Here is a 23,556-nt window from a genome sequence, read left to right on the forward strand (position 1 = left end):
GACTGAGTCCATGGTTGAAATGACAAGCCCAATAGGAACCAAGGCTAATAAATTCCTTGTCTGGTTTATACCAATACAATCCAACCCACATCGATCCAAACTAATGATGTATTACAAATCATATTAGATACTATCTGATAATTAATAAAATTTGTTGAAATCAATTTTTTTTTTAACAAATAATAATAATTGTAGATGTCATTTTTGTAACAAACCTCGAGATCTAAGCTTTTTTTCAAGATTGACCTTGATCCTAATCTCTTCTCTAACTTGTGGGCTCTGCAAAACAAATATTCTAAAGCTCAAGTTAGACAAGAATGCACAAAATAATGATAAGCTTTTTCTCTTCAATTTTTCGTACCTTTTGTGATGGTGATCTGCCCTATTTATAGCTATTTGGATTAGTTACTTCTTTTAGTAAGCTTACTATATTGTCATTTTCTCTAATAGAATATTTTCTTGATTTCCTCTTTCATTTTCGAATCGTCTTCTATTTTTGGAAGGATTACTGATTTAATATAGAATCCCGTAGATCATGGAATCTAAAGGGATTGTTAAAATCAAGACAGACACCAACTTTGTAGTTTACGTTGCCCATCATTCAACCTTTCGTCCTCTATTTGGGATTAGGTTGCCTATTCTCTCGTTCTTATGTCACATGTCCCTTTCCCCCAAGGCTAATAAATTTTCCCTCCACAATAACAATAATAATATTTGTTACAATAAATATGCACGAATACTTGTGGGTCGGGCCAAACTACACATGGACATTAGAAAGTTGTTAGTTGATTGGTTTGATCATTAGATGGGTCAAACTTGTGCTTTACCAAAGTGCAAAAGGTAGTTGATGCATTTGTCAAGTAGAAAAACAAAATCTCTTTATTATGCAAACCATATTGAATTAAACATTTAGTTTTGACTCACCTCTACTGAATAGTCACTTCAAAATACCCTAATCTTAAATCCAACTTTGAGAAATAATTTTCATATCCAAATTAATAGAACATGTGGGTAATAATAGAAACAGATACTTGTTCTTTACATGATTGTTCAACACTCAATAGATCACTCCTAATTGTAAGAGGTATCCTTGTGCTTTCGTTGAAACAAGATACAAGCTCGTTTGAATACTCTGAAAAAGTAATTTTTTTTACTTTTGAAAGTTGAAAAGTTATAAAGCTTGTTTGGTTTCGTTTTAAAAAATTATTTTAAAAAAATCCATATTTTAAAAAAAGTAAATGAAAATTACTTTCTGTTAGAACGGACTCTAATGACCCATAAATGCTTTCAAATGAAGACTTTCCGTATTAATCATTAAGCCAATTCAATCAAATATTGTGTAAGTTTGAACATGATTTTCCTTAGGTAACTCTCAACTTTTGTTTTTCTCCATCGATCGAGTTTTCATGGAGGTGAGGTTCCAACTGGAGATGTGTTTTTGTCATTCCAAAAGAAGGCTTTGGAATTTAACTCCGCTTGTGTTTTTGTGAGGTATTTGAAAGGAGAGAAATGTTAGAACGTTTAAAGGGAAGGTCCAACCTACTTAAGAGTTATTATTGTCGATCTTCGGGTCTTTATTTCTTTGGTATAAGATATTCAAGGAATTCAAATGGGTTTTCCTTGAGGATTTTCTAGTCTGTTGGGACAGTGTTTGTATTCTTTTGGTGCCGTAGTTTCTTTTGGAGCCATGTTTTTTTTCTTATTTTCTTTAGTTGTTGTTGTTTTTTTTTTTTTTTTTTTCTTTTTATAGGTCATCTCGATCTATCACTTGTTCTATTTGTTTCCGTTATCTAAAAAAAACAATATAGAGATGAGGGAAGATATTACCGTCAATGAGCTACTTAACATGACTTCTCTCTTATTAGTTACTCGAAAACTTTACGTTATTTAGGATCAAAATTAGAATTGCTTTATTCTCTTTTAAAACGGTCTTTCCCAATGAATATGAGGCATAATTAGATTTGAAAGCATTTATAAAAAAAAATAAATAATAAAACAAAAAACTTAGAATTGAAAGAATTTACGACGGGCCCAGCCCAAGTGCCCAACCCAGTCCAGACCTAGGATTAGGGGTGTATTTTTTAGCACTCTATGTCCTGTTTGTTAAACTGAAAAAAATAAGTGCCGAATAGCATTAAGCGTTGAATTTAAATGCTGAAAAAGTTGTTTGTTTAGATGCTGAATCATATTTATTACATATTGCTGAAGCTGGTAAATTGTCTTTGTTACCCTTTACAATCATATTATACATTGTTTGCATGTTTCAAATGCCTATTTCTTATCAAACACAATAAAATATATTATTTCTTATAAAATTAAAATATAATTTATTTTTAAATAATAAATAATACTCAAATCTTCAATTTATAAATAATAATTTCTATTTATAAAAGCCCACAAATTTCAAATTAAAAATAATAATGTCATACAAGTCACCAAAATTTGAAATCAACATTAAAATAACTTAATTTTGGATGAAGAATTTTCGATGGAAATAAATGATATGTAATTATAAAAACACCATATGAATTAATAAGGGCAACCCACACCATAGTCAAATTTTTTTGTTTTATAGGGGTTAAAGTTTTTGGAATGAGCAAATTTTTAGTGAGGATGATCTATATGGTCTAGAGATCATTCTCACTAAAATCAGTCCATTTTGAAACTTCTAACTCGTCAAAATATATATATATATATATATAGATATATATATATATTTTATAAAAGGGACGATTTATGGTTCTTGAACTTGTTTTGATAGGGTTAGAAGTTTTAGGATGTGCTGATTTTTGGTGAGGATGATCTCCTTATTGTAGAGATTATTCTCATAAAAAACCAACTTATTCCAAAACTTTTAACTCATATAAGACAAAATAATTTAGTCATGGTGTGGGTTTATTAATTTGTGGGGTGCTTATATACTAATGAGGAGATCATCCTCACCAAAAATCAACTCATTCCAAAACTTTTATCCCATATAAGACAAAATAATTTAGCTATGGTGTGGGTTTATTAATTTGTGGTGTGCTTATATACTTATCCATGGGATATAATAGATAATATCATTTTAAGAATAAGGGTATACTTATCCAAGCTCAAAAAAATGAAGGACATACTAGTTCGCATTGAAAAAAACGTAGTGCTTACCACTTCAGCACTTTTTTTCAGTATCAAAATAGTGCTGAATTTTTTTCACTTATTTTAAACAAAAAGCATTGAAAATATAAAGTAAACAAACGCATTATTTTGATAAAAAATGCTGAATTTAATTTTTTTCAACAATAAACGCTGAAAATTAGCGCAAACAAACACTGCCCAAGTCGATGGACCCTAGAAAAATCCGTTTTCCCAATCTCCCTTAGCGCAAACAAACACTGCCCAAGTCGATGGACCCTAGAAAAGCCCGTTTTCCCAATCTCCCTCTCTCTCTCTCTCTCCTTCATCCCCTCCACCATTTTCTCCCAAGCACGAACCCTAGTCTTTGATGATTGAAGACGCCTTCCGCATATTCTACTGTAAGTTACATGCTTAAGTATATAATCCTTTTTTTTTCCAATCCATGTGTGTATAAACTGTAAAAAGAGCTAATTTTTCTCTGCAATGGTTTCTGGTTTCGATTGTACAGCTACGTCAATCCCTCATCTGTAAACAATAAAAACAGTCTGTTGTATCTGGACTTCAAATGTTTCTTTATTCGTTTCGATGAACTTTTGAATTTGAACTTTGTTTTTTATATTTGTGTTGGAATTGAGGGTCCAAAGCGATGTTGTTGATTGGTTTTAGGTAACTGTGCTAGTTGTGTTTTTTTTTTTAATGGGTTCTCTGAGATGGGGTGTTGTTGTTTGAGTCTCCACTGTTTATGTCACAATCTGATTTCTAAGTATCATTTAACAATCCAGCAAAATTACAGTAAGAGAAGCTGTAAACTGTTCATGGGAGATATCTCTCTATTCAAATAATTGATCATCATCGATTGATAATTTCCTCAAAATGGATCACTCACTCTGGGGGCATTTACCATTGTTGGTGAGGTCGAACTCAAAGGAATCGGTGGAGTACATTCTCCAAACCCTATGGAGAACCCGTAAAACTGGTCTTGATGCCACCGATCGCGATATAATCAGAGGAACGCTCCAACTTCAGAATGAAAACGATCTTGATCCCGTTAAGTTCCCTTGTTTCCCCCAATTTTTCTTTTCAATCTTACTTCATTCGGTTATTTATATATTTTTATCAGCTCTGTTTGAATGGTTAACTGATTTACGTTTTACTATGCAGCTTTTGGTATGCCTTCGTATGTTGATTCGTAGGTGTGTTTACGAAAATATTAGCAAGGAAGAGATTCAGAAGCTTTTCCCTCAAGAGGTCTTACCTGAACTACAAAGATTACTCACATTGTTGCTCCAAAAGTTTCAAAGAGAATGGCGAGAGGATGCTCTCAAAGACAAGGTCTGGCAATTTAATTACTATATCTATTGAGAAAAAACTAATTCATCAATGGGTATACTTGGGGGCCTTCCAATCCATACCCACCTTAGGCAGTACATGTGGCACATGACGCATGAGTAGCATGGTTTCAAAACTCGTCTGAGACCGAGACGTATCGCCCGAGTCGTCTCGGTGTCACCCAACAACAAGATGGACGGACAAGTCAATGTATTGGACGAGATTTAAAATCCACGTTCATTTTTCCCATTGTTGAACGAGACGTCTCAAACGTATCGGAAAACTCGTCCAAGACTTGGTCTTGTTCACGGACGAGACGAGACGTCAAAACGAGTTCTAAAACCATGATGAGTAGAGAGCACCATTCAATGTGTTATAAGGATTTCTTTGGCTTGGAGAGGCTCAAATATTATACTTTAAAATTACCTTGATTTTGTCAGCGAACTCAGTAAGAGAGAAAGAGATGAGCCATTTTAATTTATGTGAAACTTTTTCAGGTCACTTTACCCCGTCTGAAGGCAATGACATGGAATATGGCTAATCAACACACAGAATCGGCAGATCGTGTTGCCATTATTAATCTGAAGGTATTTGATTAATTACTTGAGCTCTTAGTGTTGCAGGACACGTTCTATAAGTTCCCTTCATTTCTCCTTTTTTTTTTTTCAAAATTATTTGATTATTTTTGGGAAGGTAAAAGACTCTTTGAATCATTAAAATGGGGGCCTTTCAATTGAACAGAGGTGAGATATATTGTATACCACTAGAAGGTGGCATGTGTAGATGCACATGTACCTGAAGGGCTTATTTGTAATTTAAAATATTAATTAAAAAGTGGTTTTGAAGATTAAATGGTAAAAAGGATATTTTTGTAATTTTGAAAACTAACCAACATGATTTTAGAGACGTGGAATTGCAATTTTCTTGGGTTTTGACCAAAATGGCCCAGATTTTATTAAGTTTAAATGTTATGGTGGGGGCATTATTGGAATCCAAAATTTGGTGTCGAACCACTTCTACTCCACATTCTTTCATTATAATAGTAAAGATCTGCCATGCCTATTGGGTCTAAGTTATAACTTAAACATTGTTCAGCTCCAAGATGGCACACAGTCTCTTCCTGGGGAAACGGAGGTGAAGTTTCAATTGGAAAAAGATAGTCTAGAAACAATGCTTAGGTCGATGTACTATATAAGAGATCAGTTGTCTAACACGGTAAGAATTGCCTCTAATCTTCTTGTTGCTATGCAATCCTAGATGTAATTGCTTGTATCTTGGGTATCCCATGACTTCTCTGTTTCATGATTTATCTTATCAGGGAGAGACCTCAAATGGACATCTTCAAGCCCAAGAAACAAGTACAGTATAGATCATCAAGATGCGTCAATTTGAAAGGTATAGTTTATCTACCCATGAAGAGTAAAACTGGCATCGGTGATGTAGGGATTGCAACTTTGCCTTGATGATGCAATTTTAATGCTAGAACTTATTGAGGAATTCCCTGTCATTTTATCGATAACTTCTAGAAATTCTTTTATTTCCGACCTTTTAGAGTCTTTTGCCGTGAAAAAGTCATTGTTTAGACCATCTTGTCAGGCAGTTGCCCTGAGTCACTTGGCTTCTCATTCATCCAGATATTGTCCATACCTTGAAACCACTGTCACAAAATTCATCGAATTTTGCCAAAAATTTGGAAAAAGTCATTGCATAAGGTACCAGCTGATTAAATTGACAAATTAATTGGCAATTTGCCTATTAATCGCTGAATATGCCGATTAATACCCCCCAATAATATAAGGTCTTCAACTGTATTTTTTTCCTGATACCCTCTGAACTTTGCCTCTCTCCATCTCTCAACCCTATCGACAACTTTTGAAGAGCCTCTGACGAGAGGCGACCTTTCAATATTTGTGCAACCTTTTTCTTCTTCTTCTACCCTGATTCTTCAACTATAATAAAGAATTAAGTTTTTTCATTTCAAAGTTTATTGATCTGTTTAACAAACTTGATCCCCCCCCCCCAAAAAAAAAAAAAAAAAAAAACCCATGTCATCTACCTTGTTTTCAAGATTTATTGGTCTACCTTGATTTTTCACAAGAATGAAAAATCAAGTTTTTCGTTACAGTTTTTTCTGTTAAGGCTTATTGGTCTTTTTTGCAACCTTGATTTTTTCTCCTAAAAATCCATCATCTTCAACCTTCATTCTTTTTTCTTCTTCCAAAATTTTGTTAAGCATTCTTTTATTTTTCATTTCCGAAATAACGACACTGATTTTCTCCCCAGAGCCATCATCTTCAACCTCGAGATTCTATCTTCTTCAACCTTCAGATGTCAAGAACATGATGGTGTTTTTAGGGAGGTTTAAGGAAGAAACTCAAAAACATCATTTATAATCACCAATTTCCAAAGTTTTGGAACCAAATTGCTGTTCCCTCTCTTGAATAATTTCCGAATCCAAACTTGGTTACCATACCTGAAATTGCACCATTCAGATTAATCCATCTAACCATTCCCATGCTCTTAGATGGTCCATACAATTTTGGTACTCTTAATCGGAATGCTCTGAGATGGTCCCTATCTCTAAGATGTCTCACAAATTTGTTGTTGGATAGTTATGGAGCTTTAATGCATTTAAGACAGGTTAATGGTGTTGACACAGTTAGGCCTGTAATATTTTTATTCTTCAAGCTGTTGGGGTTTTTAAGAAAGCTTTTACAGAATAATGAGACGTGTAAACCAAGTTCTCACATTCTTCATTAAATTCTGAATGAGGAGAACAAGGTTTGAGGATAGGGTTTTTAGCTTGGGAGAGATTGATCATCAGTGATAGACGTCTTGCCTTTGTAAAATGGTTTTTGTGAGAAGTTCTCACGCTTGTATCCTTTTCTTGCTTGGACAACCCCTATGTGTATTGAGGTATTAGCATCTGCCATTACCAATAAAAACTAGAGCTCATATTCGGCTTTCTCTTCTGTCCCATTTAAATCCATGAAACAAACTTGATTGCGGCATCGCCATATGATAACTGGTAGGGTCTCACTTTTTTTGTATGTTCATTGCTCCTAACACATACCATTGTTGTACTGCAGATCGAGTATGGCTTGGCTCTGCATTTGAGTAGAATCACCCGGGTGGAGTTACTCAGGAGAGCTGACCTCACTTCAACTCCATGATTCACCGGCACATTGTTTGTATTTTCGGTCATTGTAACCCTGTTTAGGGAAGATTAGATAAGGCCGACAAAATTGTGGATGAAAAAAAATAGCTTGCAAAATCGAGGAGTCACATCAAGTCGTTTGCATATTCTGGATTTCTGCCCCTCTAATTGGATAACAGAAATGAAATGTCGTTGCATCTTCAAGAACTATTCCAGATTTCTCGCTCTATTATTTCTAATTAACATAGTTTTTTCGTATGAGTTTTCAAATAGGTGCTATGTTTAATATACCAACACTTCTCGACTGTCCTATTTTTAATTCTATAATGCATAGTTGGTCTTCTTATTCTTATATAATGTGCCTCTATCCAAGCTGCTAGAATATTTTTTAGATCTTTCATAGAATCTAAATTAAACATTTTGTTTGTGTTAGCAGGGTGTGAAGGTCATCTTCTTTGTCTTAGATATGACTTTCTTTATCTTTTAATGGGTGCATTTGGAAACAAGAGGCTTTTTAGGATTAAGGAATTTAAGAGAGTCTTCTTTGAAACTTTTTAGGTAAATGAGATTGGATTTGTAGTATTTGTACTGAACAATGGCTTGGGGTGATTGGTGTCTTGTTCTTTTATCTTTGATTGGTCTCCTTGACCCCCTTTTTAATAAAACTTTACTTGTCAAAAAAGTAATTATATTTTGGGAACATGCTGTAAAATGTGATGGTCTAAGAGGAATCTTCATGCGTAAATTACATATAATAAATTCTCTGTTGATCAGATACTCTATCCAACCTAGCTACAAGGCTTCAGCCAATATTTTATACTTGCAGTTCGAGAGCCCTATTGAAGATACCCCCTTGTAACCAGTAGAGGCTAAGGCTGTCATGAGCACAAACATATATAGTGGACTTACCTCTACCATTAAGGCCTCAGGCCAGATAGCGTTCTCCTTTATCAACGCCTTGCAAGTTGCCACCACCGATAAAAGTCTAGTTTTTGGTGAAACAACTCTGCATCTACAATTTTTTTTTTGATAAGTACAAAGATTTATTAGAAAATGAAGAAAAACGCAGGCCAAGATAGTCCCGAGTAGCCAAAAAACAGAAAAGAAAGAAAGCCCTTAGGCCAATCAATTACAAACCACAAAAAAAAAAAATCCCATTTAAATACAAACTCCTCAAAGCAGACACCTTCGAAGTCTTTACTTGATCTTCTCCAAAGATAAAGAAGGCCCAAGATCTCCATAATCTCAACATGGGAAGGGTTTTCCTTTCCATGAAAGACTCTTATTTCAGAGCCCCTAACATATAACAAAAGAAAAAATAGCCCAAAGGTATCATTTTCTATCAGAGAAAACATTGTAAGACCACCCAACCAAAAGCAGATAACAAGCACGAGGGAGAAAACATTGTAAGACCACCCAACCAAAAGCAGATAACAAGCACGAGGAAGAACCCGAACCCACTCCATCTGAAAAAGGGAAAGAAAGTGCATCCAAATACCAAATGCAAAAGGACAAAGAATGAGAATGTGATCTATGGATTCCACGTTTTTAACACAAGATAAAATAAAGAGAAACTCGAGTGCTCGTAGGCTGACCTGGCAGACTGTCCACCCAAACTGATTCTGATTGAAGTCAAAGCTCAAGTTTGTTGGGGACATCTGCTGCCACGTTCCCTTCAGGATACCCATGAGAAGCCTTCCAACTCCTACATGGTTGCACATTCCATACCTTCCACATCCAAATTTCAGAACAGCACCACTTCAACAACAGAGAAAACTGCACCCTTCTTTCTTAACCTAAGCAAATCTATAAACTTAGACCAATTCAAAAGAATTGAAAAACGAAATCACAAGGAAACTCACATCCTTATCAGCCATCATAAAAAAGCTAAACCAAATAATACATGATAAGCCCTCTAAATTCTTGCGTCAATCAGAAGTTGCAGCATCGCTCAATTTGGGAACAATTCTTCTATGTATATAACTGCTGCGCAGATCGATCAGTGAGAAATGTTCCTCCCTAGGCTTGTTCTTCATGTTTATTTTCTGAATTTATTTCTTGAGAAAACAGAGAAGTTTACTATCACTGTTGCTCAACTTTTTAAGCTGTTCTATGTACACTTACTTGTCACCATCCACAAGGCTCCATCCTGGTATCTTCTTCAAACCACCAAATTTCATAACCTTCCTCAGCTTCACAACATCTTCCCACCGACCAACCTCTGCATAAATGTTAGATAGAACAATGTAAACCCCATGATTATGAGGTTCCAAATCAAGCATCTTCTTCACCACTCTCTCTGCAATTTCAACATTTCCATGGTTCTTACAAGCCCCCAACAAAGCTCCTAAAACCACCACATCAGCTTTCCAAATCATCCCATTTATCAACTTCTCAGCTTCGTGTAACCTCGCACTTCGTCCAAGAAGATCAACCATGCACCCATAATGCTCAATCTTGGGTTCAACACCATATTTCTTCTTCATAGAATGAAAAATATCACCACCAACTTCTAGCAAACCAGCATGACAACAAGCAGATAAGACGCCCACAAAGGTGACATCATTCGGTGCAACTTTCTTCGACTCCAACTCCCTAAAGAGCTCAAGAGCTTCTTCGGCTTGCCCATGAGAAGCTAATCCACAAATCATGGCATTCCATGTTGCAGTATTTCTCTCAACCATGTCATCAAATAACCTTCGAGCCTTCATGATCACTCCATTCTTTGCGTACATGTCAACTAAAGCCGTGCCAAGAATCAAACCCACTTCAATCCCCTTTTCTTTTTATAAATTCATGAATTTGTTCCCCCAAATCCAAACATCCCGATCGAGCACAAGCAGATAGCACAGATGCTAAAGTTGCACCATTCGGCTCTACTCCTTCAGCCACCATTTGATCAAACAAGATCAACGCCTCATTCGAGCAGAAATTCTGTGCATACCCACTAACCATAGTAGTCCAAATGATCAAATTCCTTTCAGGTACTTCTTCGAACAATTGTCGGGCATCACTGATTTTGCCCGAAACCCCATAACATCGAATCAAACCATTAACAACATACAAATCTAAGTCTAACCCAAACTTTAGAACATGAGTATGGATTTGTTTACCTGATAAAAGTGAGTAACAATTAGTACACCCTTTGAGTACAAAAGGGAAGGTGTGCCTACCAGGTACAACGCCTAATTTTCTCATCTTTATATAAAGAAATACTGCTTCAGAAGGATTTGGGCTACTAGCTTGGGCTCTGATGAGGGTGTTCCACATAAAGGAATTGGGTTCATGGGTATTATTGAAGAGCTTTAGAGCATAATTGAGATCACCGGAGTCCGAAAGAGCGCAAAAAGCGATGATACGGCTCGCGGCGTAGTTGTCGTAAATGCGAGCAGATACAATCATTTGGGCGTGGATTTGTTTGAGTTGGTTCATAGAGGCGCATTTGTCTGCAAGAAGAGAGAAAGTTGGGGGTTTTGTTGGTCTGGGTAGTGGAGAAGGGATTGAAGTGTGGGTGTGAAATGGAGATAAGTAGTAGATGGAGTGTTTGGCGAGGCGTGGTTTTGGTGGGAACATTTGAGTTTGAGTGGTTGAATCTAGCCATGAAAATTAGCCGTTAAGAGGATTCAAAGAGGTTGTTGATTTGGAGGAAGGGATGTGTGGGGTTAAGAGTTCCATCTTCCATGGGATGTTGTTGATGAAACTGTAGTTAACGGTCAAATAATTTGGCCATTTTGGCGGTTATGAAGCTTACTGATCCTCTGTTCCGTATGTTAAATAGCAGACGATACATAACCAAGTCACTTGATAACACATGGCATGCTCTCTTGGCCCACCTCTCTCTTGTATCTAGGGGTGTCAATGGGCCGGTTCCGGTTCGGTTCCTATGATATTTGGAACCATGACCTTTATATTTTATCGGTTTCGATTTTAAAATAAGTGGAACCGGAACCAAAATCATAAAAAATCACGGGTATCCATCGGTTCTGGTTCTCAAGGATTGAATGAGAAAAATTATTTCAAAATCATTATAAAAAAAAAATTCTTCTAAAAAATAACATATTATTTGTAAAGTATCAACTTAATTATAATTTGTTCTACTAAAATAATGATTTAATGACTTTTGTTTTCAAATATTAAAATTTATTTCCTTTACAAGTAATAAATTTAAAAAGAAATGACTCATCTTCGCTCAAATATTTAGTTTATATGAAATTTGAAAAACTTTTGTATCATATATGTTAATTTTAAAATATAGGATTACCTTAAATCATGTATAATGTAAAAATAAATGACAAGATAAATCGGTTCCTAGTGCCCATTGGATAGAACCTAATGGTTCCGGTTTCTATCGGTTCGGCTCCATATTATACCGACTCTAATCAATTCCAATAAAAAGGGAATTGGAATCGGGGTTTTCAGTTTCGGTTCCGAGTAAATGGGTATCCATTGACATCTCTACTTGTATCAACTTATTTTAATAAATAATAAATGTATCAATGGTAGCTCACCTTATGACATCCAAAAACATGATCCAATGGCACATGGATGTAAAAAGAATGTTGTGCGGAAGCGTAATAAACAAAAACGAACACACAAGATTTATGTGGTTCAACAAATTACCTATGTCTACGGAAGCGATAAAGATTACAGACTCTTTCTCCACAACCGCAAAGAACCTCACAAAGCAAAAAAATTAAGAAAACCCTATTTGAAAATACAATATCTATGTATACTTAAAATTTGCTTCAAGGATGCTATCTCAAACCCCCACGTGGGCTTAGTCGAATAGACCTAATCTTTGGACTGAGCCCACTCCGCATCAGGAAAGATCCCTTTTGATATTACCTTGTCTCTTGAATCGAAGCCCAATAAGAATACTAGACATCTAGCAACAGTAAATAAATTTATGAATTTAAAAAAAAAAAAAAGACTTTTAACAGATAAATTTTAATTTTAAATTTTGGCATTGGGTAGAGTCACCATCCATTTTCAAAACCTTGAAACACATTCAAAAGAATCTTATTTTTGAAACTATATTTTTTATCTGAGTCTTTTCATGAAATCTAGAAGGTTGTAGTCTTGGATTGCCAATTTTAATAAGATTTGAAATCTTACTAAGTTAGTAAGGAAAGTGTTTCTCATTTTTACAGGCAACGTGGACATACAAATTGGGCCAATTACCAAAAGGATATAGATGGGCTTTGGGCTTAAAAGCCCAAATTTGCACTACGTTCAAAAGGGCCAAAATGTCCAAAACCTTAGGGTTAGGGTTTCACCACCTCTAAAAGAAGCGTACTTCGTTTAAGCTGCTTTGGTTCGACAGGGGAGAAGGGGAGGAAGAAACAAGCGTTCCATTAGAGCAGCAGAGGAGCAGCCATGGTAGCATGAATCCCTTCTATTTCGTTAATTTTTATTTGTTCTTCTTCAATTGTTCTTAGTCTTTTTCTAGCTTTGAATCTCTGGTCTCGATCTTTCAGGTTAAGTATTCGAGGGAGCCCGACAATTCGACCAAATGTAGGCGCCCTCTAATTAATCTTTCTCTTCTGCTTTCTTCGCATGTGATTGATTCATTGGGTGTCACGTTTGATCTGATTTGCGTATAAATTTGAATATCTAGGGTTTATGATTTGCTTCTGCTAAGATTTGTTAATTTGTTGTGTTCTGATCTCTTGCTTGTAATGTTCATCTTTCAGCCTGCAAGGCCAGGGGATCAGATCTTCGAGTTCATTTCAAGGTGCGTGTTGATCCGCGGATGAATTTTTAATTTTGATTTATAATTTCGTTCATCAAAAGTAGGAAATGTGTTTGGATATCTCAGTTGGATTTGTTATATACGTTTTAGATCTGGTAGCTTTTCTGTTATAGTTTTATCATAAACAGATTTTATTCAGAAATGTCACAAAAATGGCGAGTTTTTATCTGAGAATTCTTCATTTATCTTATTTTCCATATAGATTAGAGCATCTTTTGTAAAAAAGTAACAAAAGTTATTTTAATTAGTGTAAAATTTGATCCCAACTCCAACAGAGCATCTTATTTTCTATATAGATTAGAGCATCTTTTGTAAAATTTGATCCCAAATCCAAAATGGCGAGTTTTGATCCCAATTCTTTCTCCATTCTTATATTTAATATTATTTTACTTTTCAAACAAATATTTGTTAAAACGTACTTAAATCCTACTAAGGGTCATGAACTCACATCTTGGCATCCAAAAACATGATCCGATGCCACATGCTTGCAGAGAATGAAATTCTAAGAATTTTGAAAAAAAAAAAAAACATTATTTTTCACTGTTAAATTTTAATTTTAAGTTTTGGGAGTTTGGTAGCTCTCCATTTTCAACTCTTTGGATCAAGCTCAAATATGGTAATCCATGTGGGCCCAACGACCCTTAGTTAGATTTGAAGTCTTACTTAGTAAGGAAAGTGTTTTTCATTTTTTAACATTAAAATAGCTGGTCATGGTGGATCTCTACTTGTAGAGAGTGGAAGCCCCCTTTTTTATTTTAACATTTACTTTTAAAGAGTCTCTTGGAGATGCTCTTATAAGGGATTAGTGTTAAATGCGTAAATTAATGGACTGTAAACCATGGCCATAGTTCGTACTTTTTTTAGTCCATGACACCAAAGCTAGATTTTGATCCGAGGGTTTAACTTTATTTATTTATTTATATTTTAAAATTAGAGATAATTCTTGGGAGGATAAGAAAATAGTTTTTGCAATTGGAAAAAGTTATATGAAAACAAATCATTTTTAAGTGTGCATTTTGTTCAATTTAGGAGGATGCCTGCAAAGGTTGGCCCTTATGATCAATTATTTGATAAAGGGTTGGGATAATATTCATTATGCACGATGGGTTCACATCTATTGTTTATTATTCTTTTTAAATATGAACAAATAGAAAATTGAACTTATTCGGGTTATCATTCAGTTGAAATGAATCATGTTTGACGATGTTGAATTATTGAACCTGGGGAAAAAAGCAGGCTTCCATTGCTTCTATCAGTGGATCTCTCGTAAACTCCAGGGAAATCACTTCATTGTTATTGGGTGAACCTCTGTAGTTTATTATCAATGACAGAAAGGTTCAGTAAATGATGGTACATATAAACACAATCTTACAATTTTATTGGTATTCTGCCATTGCAGTTGTCATATGGATTGTCCAACATCATTGTAGAATCTTGGTCCTTGTTTAACTTTAAAATATTTGTATCGTTTGCTCTCCCGCTACACTGATCTTAATGCTTTGAAAATGTTTTGAGTTCATATTCTTTGCTTATGTTTTTTTTTCCCTTTCAGAACACGAGGGAGACAGCCCACGCTATTAGAAAGTTGTCTTTGGTCAAGGCTAAAAGGTATTTGGAGGATGTGCTGCTGCACAAACAAGCCATTCCCTTCCGACGCTTTTGTCGGGGTGTTGGTCGAACCGCTCAAGCAAAGAATCGCCATTCAAATGGGCAAGGACGCTGGCCTGCTAAATCAGCCAACTTCATTCTTGATTTGCTTAAAAATGCAGAGAGCAATGCTGATGTATGTTCTCTTTTGGTTGATAGTGTTCTTATTAAATGTTAACTCATCTTTATCTCTATTTTCTTTTTTTGTGTGTGTGTGTAACCATTGGTGTATTATTATCAAATTATTTTGCAGGTTAAAGGTTTGGATGTGGATGCACTTTATGTCTCACACATTCAAGTAAATCAAGCCCAGAAACAGAGGCGTAGGACTTACCGTGCTCATGGAAGGATCAACCGTAAGAATTATTTTTATTTTACTATATCACATGCTTCATCTCCAGTTTGTCTCCCTTAACGCACGGATCTATTCTTGTTGGGCAGCATACATGTCGTCACCTTGCCATATTGAGTTGATTTTGTCCGAGAAAGAAGAACCCGTTAAGAAAGAGGTAATTCCATCTAATTATTTCATCAAGTAAAGTTAGAAATAGAACATAGGTAACAACAACTAATCAATTCCACCTGTATAGGTAACTATTTGAGTGAAAGTGGTGCTATAACTTGAGAATGATGTTGTCTTATCTTCTGAGCTTTTGTTGATTTTGCAGCCGGATACCCAGTTGGCTCCAAGGAAACCAAAGAAGGTTCAAGCCTAAGAAATGGAGATGGTTACTCTGGAAATTTTGCGATTCGGAGTCTGCAGTATTAGAAGACACTTTCATTTTACTTTTAGATCAAATTCTGTGTTGAGTTTTGAACCATGTTTTTGTGCCCAGCATTGGGTTTATATTTTGTGTGTTTATCTGAAACCTTGATACAGGTGGAATTGATTAGTTGTTGTTATCTGAAACCCAACTTTTATACCATTCAGATTATGGATCAAAGGAAACGAGGTAATCAAAACCCAAAAATCTGCATAATATGTTCTAACTACATTCCTTGGATGGCGTCTGGTAAAATAATTTACTCAAATCTCTATATGGATTACAGAAGACCGGAAAATCACTAAAGCAAAGGCAGGTACAAAGGTTTTTTAGATGGAGACACTATTTGTGCCAATTATGCACACCAGGGATACCATTTCAAACATCTACTGACACGCAAATGGTATTATGGCTTGGCATGAATTTTGGAATTTGTAAATATTCTGAAGAACACTATCAAGACCATCGGTCAAAGCCAAACAGCTGATATACCATTGCCTTGTCTTTAGTTTTTTGTTTTTATTTTTTCTGTCCGGATAAAATTACCGCAACATGAATTAGAGTACCTGCATAGAACACTTCTTCTCTAAAAACATCAAGGGAAAATTACTTAAAAGGACCCTTGTGGAGGGACTTCTTTCTAAATGGTCCCTAAGTTTTGGGTGGTCTCTTAATAATCCATTTCCTAACAGTCTCAGTATCTCATCTCTTACATTTCTCACGGTTGAATGTCCTAATCGTTTGAATTGTTTACATCTAACAAAGTTGGATTTTTGACATCTTAATTAAGTTTTGGAGATTAGTCCGTTTGAAAGAAGAAATCATTTTCAAGGATTTACATTTTGAAAATGTATATAAAAAATTAGGATTTTTTTCTTTATTTTAGATGAAAATCTACTAAGAATGGTTCTCTTCGGTTGAAATCATCTAAACAAGTTGTTATCTCATGTTCTTAGTTAATCTTTCCATGTATTTAAGTCGAAAAAACTTGAAAATGTAAGGGTTTTACCAATTTCAACTCAACAGTAAAAATTATGAACTTGAGAGTAAATAAAAAGTATAGAGTTTGACAGTATATAAAAGTGGTGAACTTGACACCAAATAAAGAAAATGGTGAGTTTACTAAATGTCTAGCCACTTAACCCAAAAATTAGGAATTCTTTTAGAAAGAAGTCCCTCCCACAAGGGTACTTTTAAGTAATTTTCCTATAATAAAACCACTAAGAAACTCATCTTATTGATTCAACTAGAATTAACGACCCTCAACCCAGACTTTTATGACAAGGAATCCCAAATGACCAAATCAACTACCTCGCCAAATATCGATCAACACTATGGGTTGAGGGGTTGCCGTCAAATGCATCCGATAAATGTAGGCATCAAAAGGTCATTATTCAAATAAGAAGGAACCCTTAATTAGCAGTTTATAAAGCTTCTGTTTCAGGTTTTAGATCAAGTACTTGTAGAATCCAATCAACTATACAAACATTTTAATCTAATATTTATGAGAAGAAATCCCAAATGACCCAATCAACAAATTCAACACCCATCAATCAACTTCACCAAAGCCAAGAGTCTTTTAAGCATTATAAGTTTGCAAATGCTTCATCTATTAGATGTTTAAGCATCAAAGACCATAGACGTTTAAGGGTTGGAGTTTCAATATCTTCTCCGCTAGAAAGAGGTATCTCTAGACTATCCTCCCTTCTGTCATTGCTTGGGATCTCTGGAGAGAACGCAACAACAGGATATTCTACAGCAAGGAGAACTCATCTCAACAAGTGACCTTAGAGATTTTGGGATTTCTTTTCCTTTGATCTAAGATGAGTAAGGACTTTGAGGGAGCGTGCTTTCAAGATTTTGTATTTAATTGGGAAATCATTTGTGACTCCTAACTATTTGCTGGTCATGTTTATTTTTTTGGTGGTGTTTTTTTTCTTTCTTTGTTGCTGCTGGTGTTTTGCTGTTTAGGGGCTATCTCAGCCTCCTTTACTCCTTTTCCTCGTTTATAAAATTTATATTTATCAAAAAAAGAAAAAAAGAAAAAAAAAAAAATCATAATTCAAATGTGAAAGAAAGAAATTCAGATGGCACTCATAATTAGCACTTTATAAAGCTTCTGCTTCAGAAAATCATATTTTCACACACACAAAAAAAGTGACAAAAATCTGAAAAATATAAGGCTGTTAATTGCCCGAATACCTTGCCTTCACAGTGATACCTCATTTGTTTAAAGCATACGTAAGGCATCATATTCCAGCCATTTCATGTCCAAAGCCTTATGATTTCTCCATTATTCTGAAAATCTCCCCAAACACCTCCCCAAAGAGACTCCTCCATTGTTAAATTTCAAGCTATCATAACTGAACAATTTGAAACGAAATGGCTCATTCGGTTAAGGCCATTTCCAAGAAATCTCCACTGCAAAACCTCGGTGTTGGGATCAGGGAAGCAAGTGCAAATTGTCATCCCATGGCCGGCATAAGAATTCCAAGCTCCACCTATAACAAGCAACTCATTGCCCAAAGATTTAAAAGCCACTCCCCATCCACGGCTGAGATCAGCTCGTACCGGGACCTCACCCAACTCCCTCCACGAATTGCTCCCCTTCAAGTACACTTTTAACTGATTCGAAGAAGCTTCAAGTGAATAGAGTTCATCATTCACAACAGCAACAAGGGGTGGAGACCGCGAAGTTGAAACCGGAGCATCCTTCAACATATCTGGAATCAGTTCCCACTTGTTCCTATTGTGGTCGAAGAATTCCCCGCAAGTGAGATCAACCCCATCTTCACCTTTCCCTCCAATCACATAGAACTTGTTATCCATGAAACAACCTGAACAAAGCTTTCTACGTTTGTGCATCTTCGGAAGCGGTTCCCATGATTTGTTCGTGGGGTTGTACAGCTCGGCTGAATCTAAGACCTCCATACTAGTCCCCATGCCAATCCCACCAGCAACACAAGCAACATCACCGCAATTGGCGGACGCAAACAAGCATCTTGGACTTATCATTGAAGGACCTTTGTACCATCTATTCATGGCTAATTCATACCTCCAAATAACCAGGCCTTCGATCTCTTTGCCCAAGACAAGTAAATGGGTTCCTGCACAAATTGATTCCTTATCACCAGCTGCAAAGCATTGGTCCGACGGCAAACTAGGGAGATTCCTATAAGACGTAAATTGCCGATTGAATACCCACCACCGAGGCTCACCGTTCGCCAACATGAAAACTAATGGTTCTTCTATTCCAATCTCTTTCCTAATCTTATAGAGCTCACCATTCTTCAATAAAGCTAAACACCACTTGTTTACAAAACAAAGCTTCCAATACTCATTCATTGGAATCCTAACCAAGATCTGACGAATAAGCTCATCACTTAGCAAAGGAACACAAGTGTAATCTGCATCCTGAGGTTCTAAAGTACCTGAAGAACTAACACTTCCCACTTCATTTGAAGAAAATCCATCCCCCAATCTTTCACCCAAACTCAAACAATTCTTAGAGGCTCTAATTTTTTTACGGCTGACACACAAACCACCACAAGAATCCCCGTCCATGACGCCCTTTCTACTAAGATGTTTATCGTCACGCCTACAAGAGCCCTCCCCCTCTTCTTCTCTTGACATTGCTCAATCAAACTCTTTAAACCTTGTGGAAAAATCCTATCTATAATTGTATATCAACACCTCAACTAAAACCCAATTCACACTAAACCCTAATCACCAGATCCCAAATCATCAAAAACCCAGAAAACCAAAAGACCTTATCAACAAGTACACAATTCACAACAAACCCAAATCACCCATTCCAAAGAAATCGAGAAAAAAATGATTTTTTCTTACACGTAAGGCTCAAGGATGATGATCCAAACAAACCAATTCACGTTAAACCCTAATCACCAACTCCCAAATCATCAAAAACCCAGAAAACCAAAAGACCTCATCAACAAGGGCCCAATACATAAAAATAAAAACCCGAATCTCCAAGTACAAAGAAATCGAGAAAAAAATGATTTTTCTCACATGTATGGCTTAAAGATGAAGATCCAAACAAACCCTCTATTTATAAAAGAGAAGGGAAGCGTACCAGAGAGGCCGTGTCCAACGAAGATGGAAACAGAATAGAAAAAATAAATTTAGTATGAAATTGGAAAATGGGGTGATCTCGATTTTCAAGGGCTGTGATTTTTTATTCTACAAAGAGAGAAAAATCCTATATTTGCGTTTAAAGAACGCAGAGGAGGAGAAAGGAGAGAAAGAGAGGCGACCATTAATGGCGCAGAAGAAGATATCAGAGAGGTGAAATAAAAAGTGTAATAAGGTTTCGATTCCAACATTCTGCGTAGATTTATACATATATTAGTCCTAAAGTTGAGATTAAAATATGTTGAAATTAGTAGAGACGACATCTTCGATCTCGGAAAAATAAGAGAGAGAGAGAGAGAGAAGCTGCAGTGTGCGTGTGTTTCTCACTCTCTGCTGGTTTTGGACAAAGTTCTACATTGCAACGCGTGGACGGCTGATGCGATCAATGTTGACCGTCGCCTCTAAGACGATTCTTTGAATCTGAACCGATGTTCCAATGTTGCGTCTTACAGCAAAACAGTGAGTCACTAATCGGGACTCGGGAGAGTCATCTCGGTTTTCGAGACGACATGGTTATCGACCGACTTGACTCGTTAATAGCATACTCTTGCACGAGTAAACATCATTAAAATCACTTTATGTAATTTTTATAAGAGTCGCGATAACGTAACTCCCTCACATGGCATACTCAATTAACTCTCTTGACGTGACGTAAGGTATATTAGAACCATAGACGATAAGTCTCGGGATAAACAACTATCTTATAATCTATGATTGTGTATCTCAAGACTTACAATCTATAGTTCTGGCACACCCCACGTTAGGGAGGCATATGATCACCACTCTTTTTATAAGTATTTATATTTATATAATTATCACTTAAAAAAAAATTAGATTAATAGATACTCGATCATAAAACATTATTTGATATTAGATGGTGACATATGCAATTTCACGTGCATTATTTATAATTTAAAATATTGATTAAATGATTTTTGAAGATTTGATAGTAAAAAAAATATACTTTGAAAAATTAAAGTGTAGTAGTAATTTTCTTGATATTTTATCAAAATGTTCTTGATTATATTAAATTTAAATATAAAAATGAGGGTTTTTTATGACCACTCAAATTTTGGTGTTGAACCAATTTCTTTCATTATAATAATAAAGAAATAAAAACTATGATTGATCCAGTCAATTTTCATAAATTCGTTGAAATTTTTTAATATCGATTGAGTGGTCTTGGACGAGTTAATGTGATTGGCAATACACGTTGAAATCCCCCAATTGATGTGTCTAAGACCAATATTACTTGTTGAGTTCAACATGAACCGTTCAAGTCCAACTTATCCATAATAATAATACTGGTAGGATATCATTCAATATTTTGGAATCTTGGCCTAATTTAAAAAAGAGTCGTGCTGGAGTAACATTGAAATGTATTTTGATTTTGACATTTTGATTGGGTGGTGCACACATAATCATAGATGCTTTTCACTTGTATCTCGATGAAATGCATCTATGATTATGTATGCACCACCACATTAGAATATACAATCGAAGTACATTTTAATGTTACTTCAGCATTATCGTCTAAAAAATCGGCTTGAGAAACATTTATGATTCTTTGCACACCAATGTCTCAAATGATGTCAATGTCAATGTTATTCCAACACGGCTTTATAATTAAACTTTAAGAATAATAAATATTTGTGATCGACATAAAATAAAATTCAATCAAGTTATTAAATAAGACAAGTAAAGGGTTGGAAACCGTGTTGTGGCATGGAAAACGTGGCAATTAACCACTTATTATGGTTCCAAGTTCATCCGCATTATGTTTTAAGATTCCATTGAATTTTGAGTCGACTCAGTATTAAAACTCATTAGAATCAATTTTTTGAGCCAATTTGAAAACTCATTTGAGTCACATTAAAGACTCGGACTCAGTTATATGTAATATTTTATATTCATAAGGTCCTGTTCGACAACCAACATTAAAGAACAAAGTGAACACCTTTGTCTTATATGGCTTCAAAGTTCCGTAATTGGTGAATTTTTTGTGAGGATGACGTCTATGATGAGAGAAGATCATTCTCGCAAAAGTCAGCCCAATATAAAATTGTAATTTAGAATTGTCAACCATTGATATTTTATCGTTAATTTGTAAATATTTTTTGATGAAGTTAGAAATTTCTGATTGGACTGATTTTTTATGAGGATGATCTCCTCATCATATAGATCATCCTCACAAAAAAATCAGCCAAATCTAAATTTTTAAGTCATATAAGAAAATTTTTGATTCTCTAACATTGATTGTCAAACACTACGCATATATATAATTCTTAGCAATAAGTGATCAACAATCTTGACCGTTCATTCAACATACCCCTTCTTGAATTGATCGAATCAATATTAAATACATGACCAAATGATTTAACAACTCTGACGAGCATCATCAGACAAAAAACATCTTAATTCACGAGCTACCCTGTAAAAGATGGGTTAAGAGTCTAAGGCATAAAATGGGTCGGATCCAAACATGATTGGGAACATATACTAATTGGCTTAAGGGATATTAAATCACTAGAGTTCACACATGTTGTAGGCACGTGCAACATTTTTTAGGGTTAAGGGAGCAAACGAGAAAAAAAATATATATATTGGAGGGGAATTATTAAAAATTCTATTGTGTTGAAAAGTAAAAGAGGAAAGATACTAAAATTAGAGGGGTATTATTGAAAAAGATGAGTAAGAGAGAGTAAAAACAATAAAATTGAAAGGGAGGGGGGGAGAGAAAAGTAATAGTGGATTCACTATAATTGATGTGACGTTTATCCTCCACAAGGGGGTCTTACCATTGTATTTTATCATATAGACTAGAGTTCGCTCGTGCCTACATGTGCATCATCTCTGGAGATAAAGAGGATAAAGGCGAATAAAATAAAATTGAAGAGAGATTATTAAAAAGAATTGAGATAAGATGTAAAAAACAATAAATGACTTAAAGAGGAAATATATAAATAAAGTTGCAAGGAGTGGGAGGAAAGATAAAAAATTATAATATAAGTTAATGGGACATTTGTCGAACCAAAAAATTATAATGAGAAGACATTTATCTCAAATTCAAAAAACACAAAATTGTAACAACTCCTATGTATTTTATTATATAGATATTCGACATGATTTTTTAATTCAAATCTATTCTAAAGACCTAAATCCGTTAAATTCGATTTTTGGATGACTCGGGTTTTAGGTCAAGTCCGACCCATTTATGCCCAATTAGAATCCAGATCAATGAGCATACGTGGATCACATCACATGTTACGGTGTGGAGAGCTTAGAAATATTATAATACAATAGTCGTAGGCGTGTAGAATATGTTCTGATTATAAAAGTATTAGAAATAATACTTTACAGTCTTTCACCAATAATTTTATAAAAGATAATGGCAGAGAGACTGCCACGCCCCAATCCTACAAAGTGGATTTCCATTGGTGATAGACTCATGGTTGTCTCTCCACTGTGATTTTATGTGGTGGGTTTTCCTTTTTTGTCTTTTTTTTAATTAAGATATTTTTCATAGTCCCTTATTTATTTATTTTGACACAAAAGTACCACCAAAAGTACAAGTTGAAGATGTTCTCTTCCTAAACCTATGGGCTTAAGGCTGATTAGGGTTTCTATCTTCAACAAAT

The 23,556-nt window shown here is 35.2% G+C and overlaps 2 protein-coding genes, 1 non-coding gene and 2 pseudogenes across 6 annotated transcripts; 3 read left to right on the top strand and 2 right to left on the bottom strand.

The window, feature by feature from the left end:
* The first annotated feature begins 3,356 nt into the window (after positions 1 to 3,356).
* Positions 3,357 to 7,960, top strand: LOC147400859 (uncharacterized). Of its 3 annotated transcripts, none has more exons than XM_086441904.1 (7): positions 3,357 to 3,515; positions 3,900 to 4,164; positions 4,279 to 4,449; positions 4,944 to 5,033; positions 5,542 to 5,661; positions 5,765 to 5,841; positions 7,536 to 7,960. In XM_086441904.1, the coding sequence occupies exons 2-6, from the start codon at positions 3,991 to 3,993 to the stop codon at positions 5,813 to 5,815; spliced, it is 606 nt and encodes a 201-aa protein (XP_086298030.1). In that variant the 5' UTR covers positions 3,357 to 3,515; positions 3,900 to 3,990; the 3' UTR covers positions 5,816 to 5,841; positions 7,536 to 7,960. The 3 variants fall into 3 exon arrangements, with proteins under 3 accessions (XP_086298030.1, XP_086298032.1, XP_086298031.1); XM_086441905.1 differs by having other exon boundaries at positions 3,398 to 3,515; positions 3,626 to 4,164; XM_086441906.1 differs by lacking the exon at positions 5,542 to 5,661.
* Positions 7,961 to 9,254: 1,294 nt separating this feature from the next.
* LOC147400860 (pentatricopeptide repeat-containing protein At1g08070, chloroplastic pseudogene) lies at positions 9,255 to 11,366 on the bottom strand (annotated as a pseudogene). Its single transcript, XR_015178280.1, has 2 exons — positions 9,466 to 11,366; positions 9,255 to 9,331 (listed from the first exon to the last, which is right to left on the bottom strand). The product of XR_015178280.1 is annotated as a pentatricopeptide repeat-containing protein At1g08070, chloroplastic pseudogene (transcript).
* A 1,492-nt stretch (positions 11,367 to 12,858) lies between these two features.
* Positions 12,859 to 15,928, top strand: LOC147400861 (large ribosomal subunit protein uL22y-like). Its single transcript, XM_086441907.1, has 7 exons — positions 12,859 to 12,982; positions 13,081 to 13,117; positions 13,297 to 13,337; positions 14,908 to 15,138; positions 15,256 to 15,358; positions 15,444 to 15,511; positions 15,671 to 15,928. The coding sequence occupies exons 1-7, from the start codon at positions 12,980 to 12,982 to the stop codon at positions 15,716 to 15,718; spliced, it is 531 nt and encodes a 176-aa protein (XP_086298033.1). The 5' UTR covers positions 12,859 to 12,979; the 3' UTR covers positions 15,719 to 15,928.
* LOC147400862 (small nucleolar RNA snoR74) lies at positions 14,582 to 14,713 on the top strand. The gene has a single exon (XR_015178973.1). It is a non-coding gene; the product is annotated as a small nucleolar RNA snoR74 (small nucleolar RNA).
* Positions 15,929 to 17,854: 1,926 nt separating the features above from the next.
* Positions 17,855 to 20,271, bottom strand: LOC147400863 (F-box/kelch-repeat protein At3g27150 pseudogene; annotated as a pseudogene).
* Positions 20,272 to 23,556: the final 3,285 nt, after the last annotated feature.

This window comes from Akebia trifoliata, chromosome 5 (assembly GCF_017979445.1).
Source record: "Akebia trifoliata isolate Shusen 1 chromosome 5, ASM1797944v1, whole genome shotgun sequence".
NCBI lineage: Eukaryota > Viridiplantae > Streptophyta > Magnoliopsida > Ranunculales > Lardizabalaceae > Akebia > Akebia trifoliata.

Bases quoted from the DNA above. Each gene is read 5' to 3' on its own strand.
- LOC147400859 (XM_086441904.1), top strand. From the start codon at position 3,991: ATGGATCACTCACTCTGGGGGCATTTACCATTGTTGGTGAGGTCGAAC. The intron at 5,034-5,541 runs GTATTTGATTAA...AACATTGTTCAG, and splicing joins TTGCCATTATTAATCTGAAG to CTCCAAGATGGCACACAGTC. The intron at 5,662-5,764 runs GTAAGAATTGCC...TTATCTTATCAG, and splicing joins GAGATCAGTTGTCTAACACG to GGAGAGACCTCAAATGGACA.
- LOC147400861 (XM_086441907.1), top strand. The intron at 15,359-15,443 runs GTAAGAATTATT...CTTGTTGGGCAG, and splicing joins TGCTCATGGAAGGATCAACC to CATACATGTCGTCACCTTGC. The intron at 15,512-15,670 runs GTAATTCCATCT...TTGATTTTGCAG, and splicing joins AAGAACCCGTTAAGAAAGAG to CCGGATACCCAGTTGGCTCC.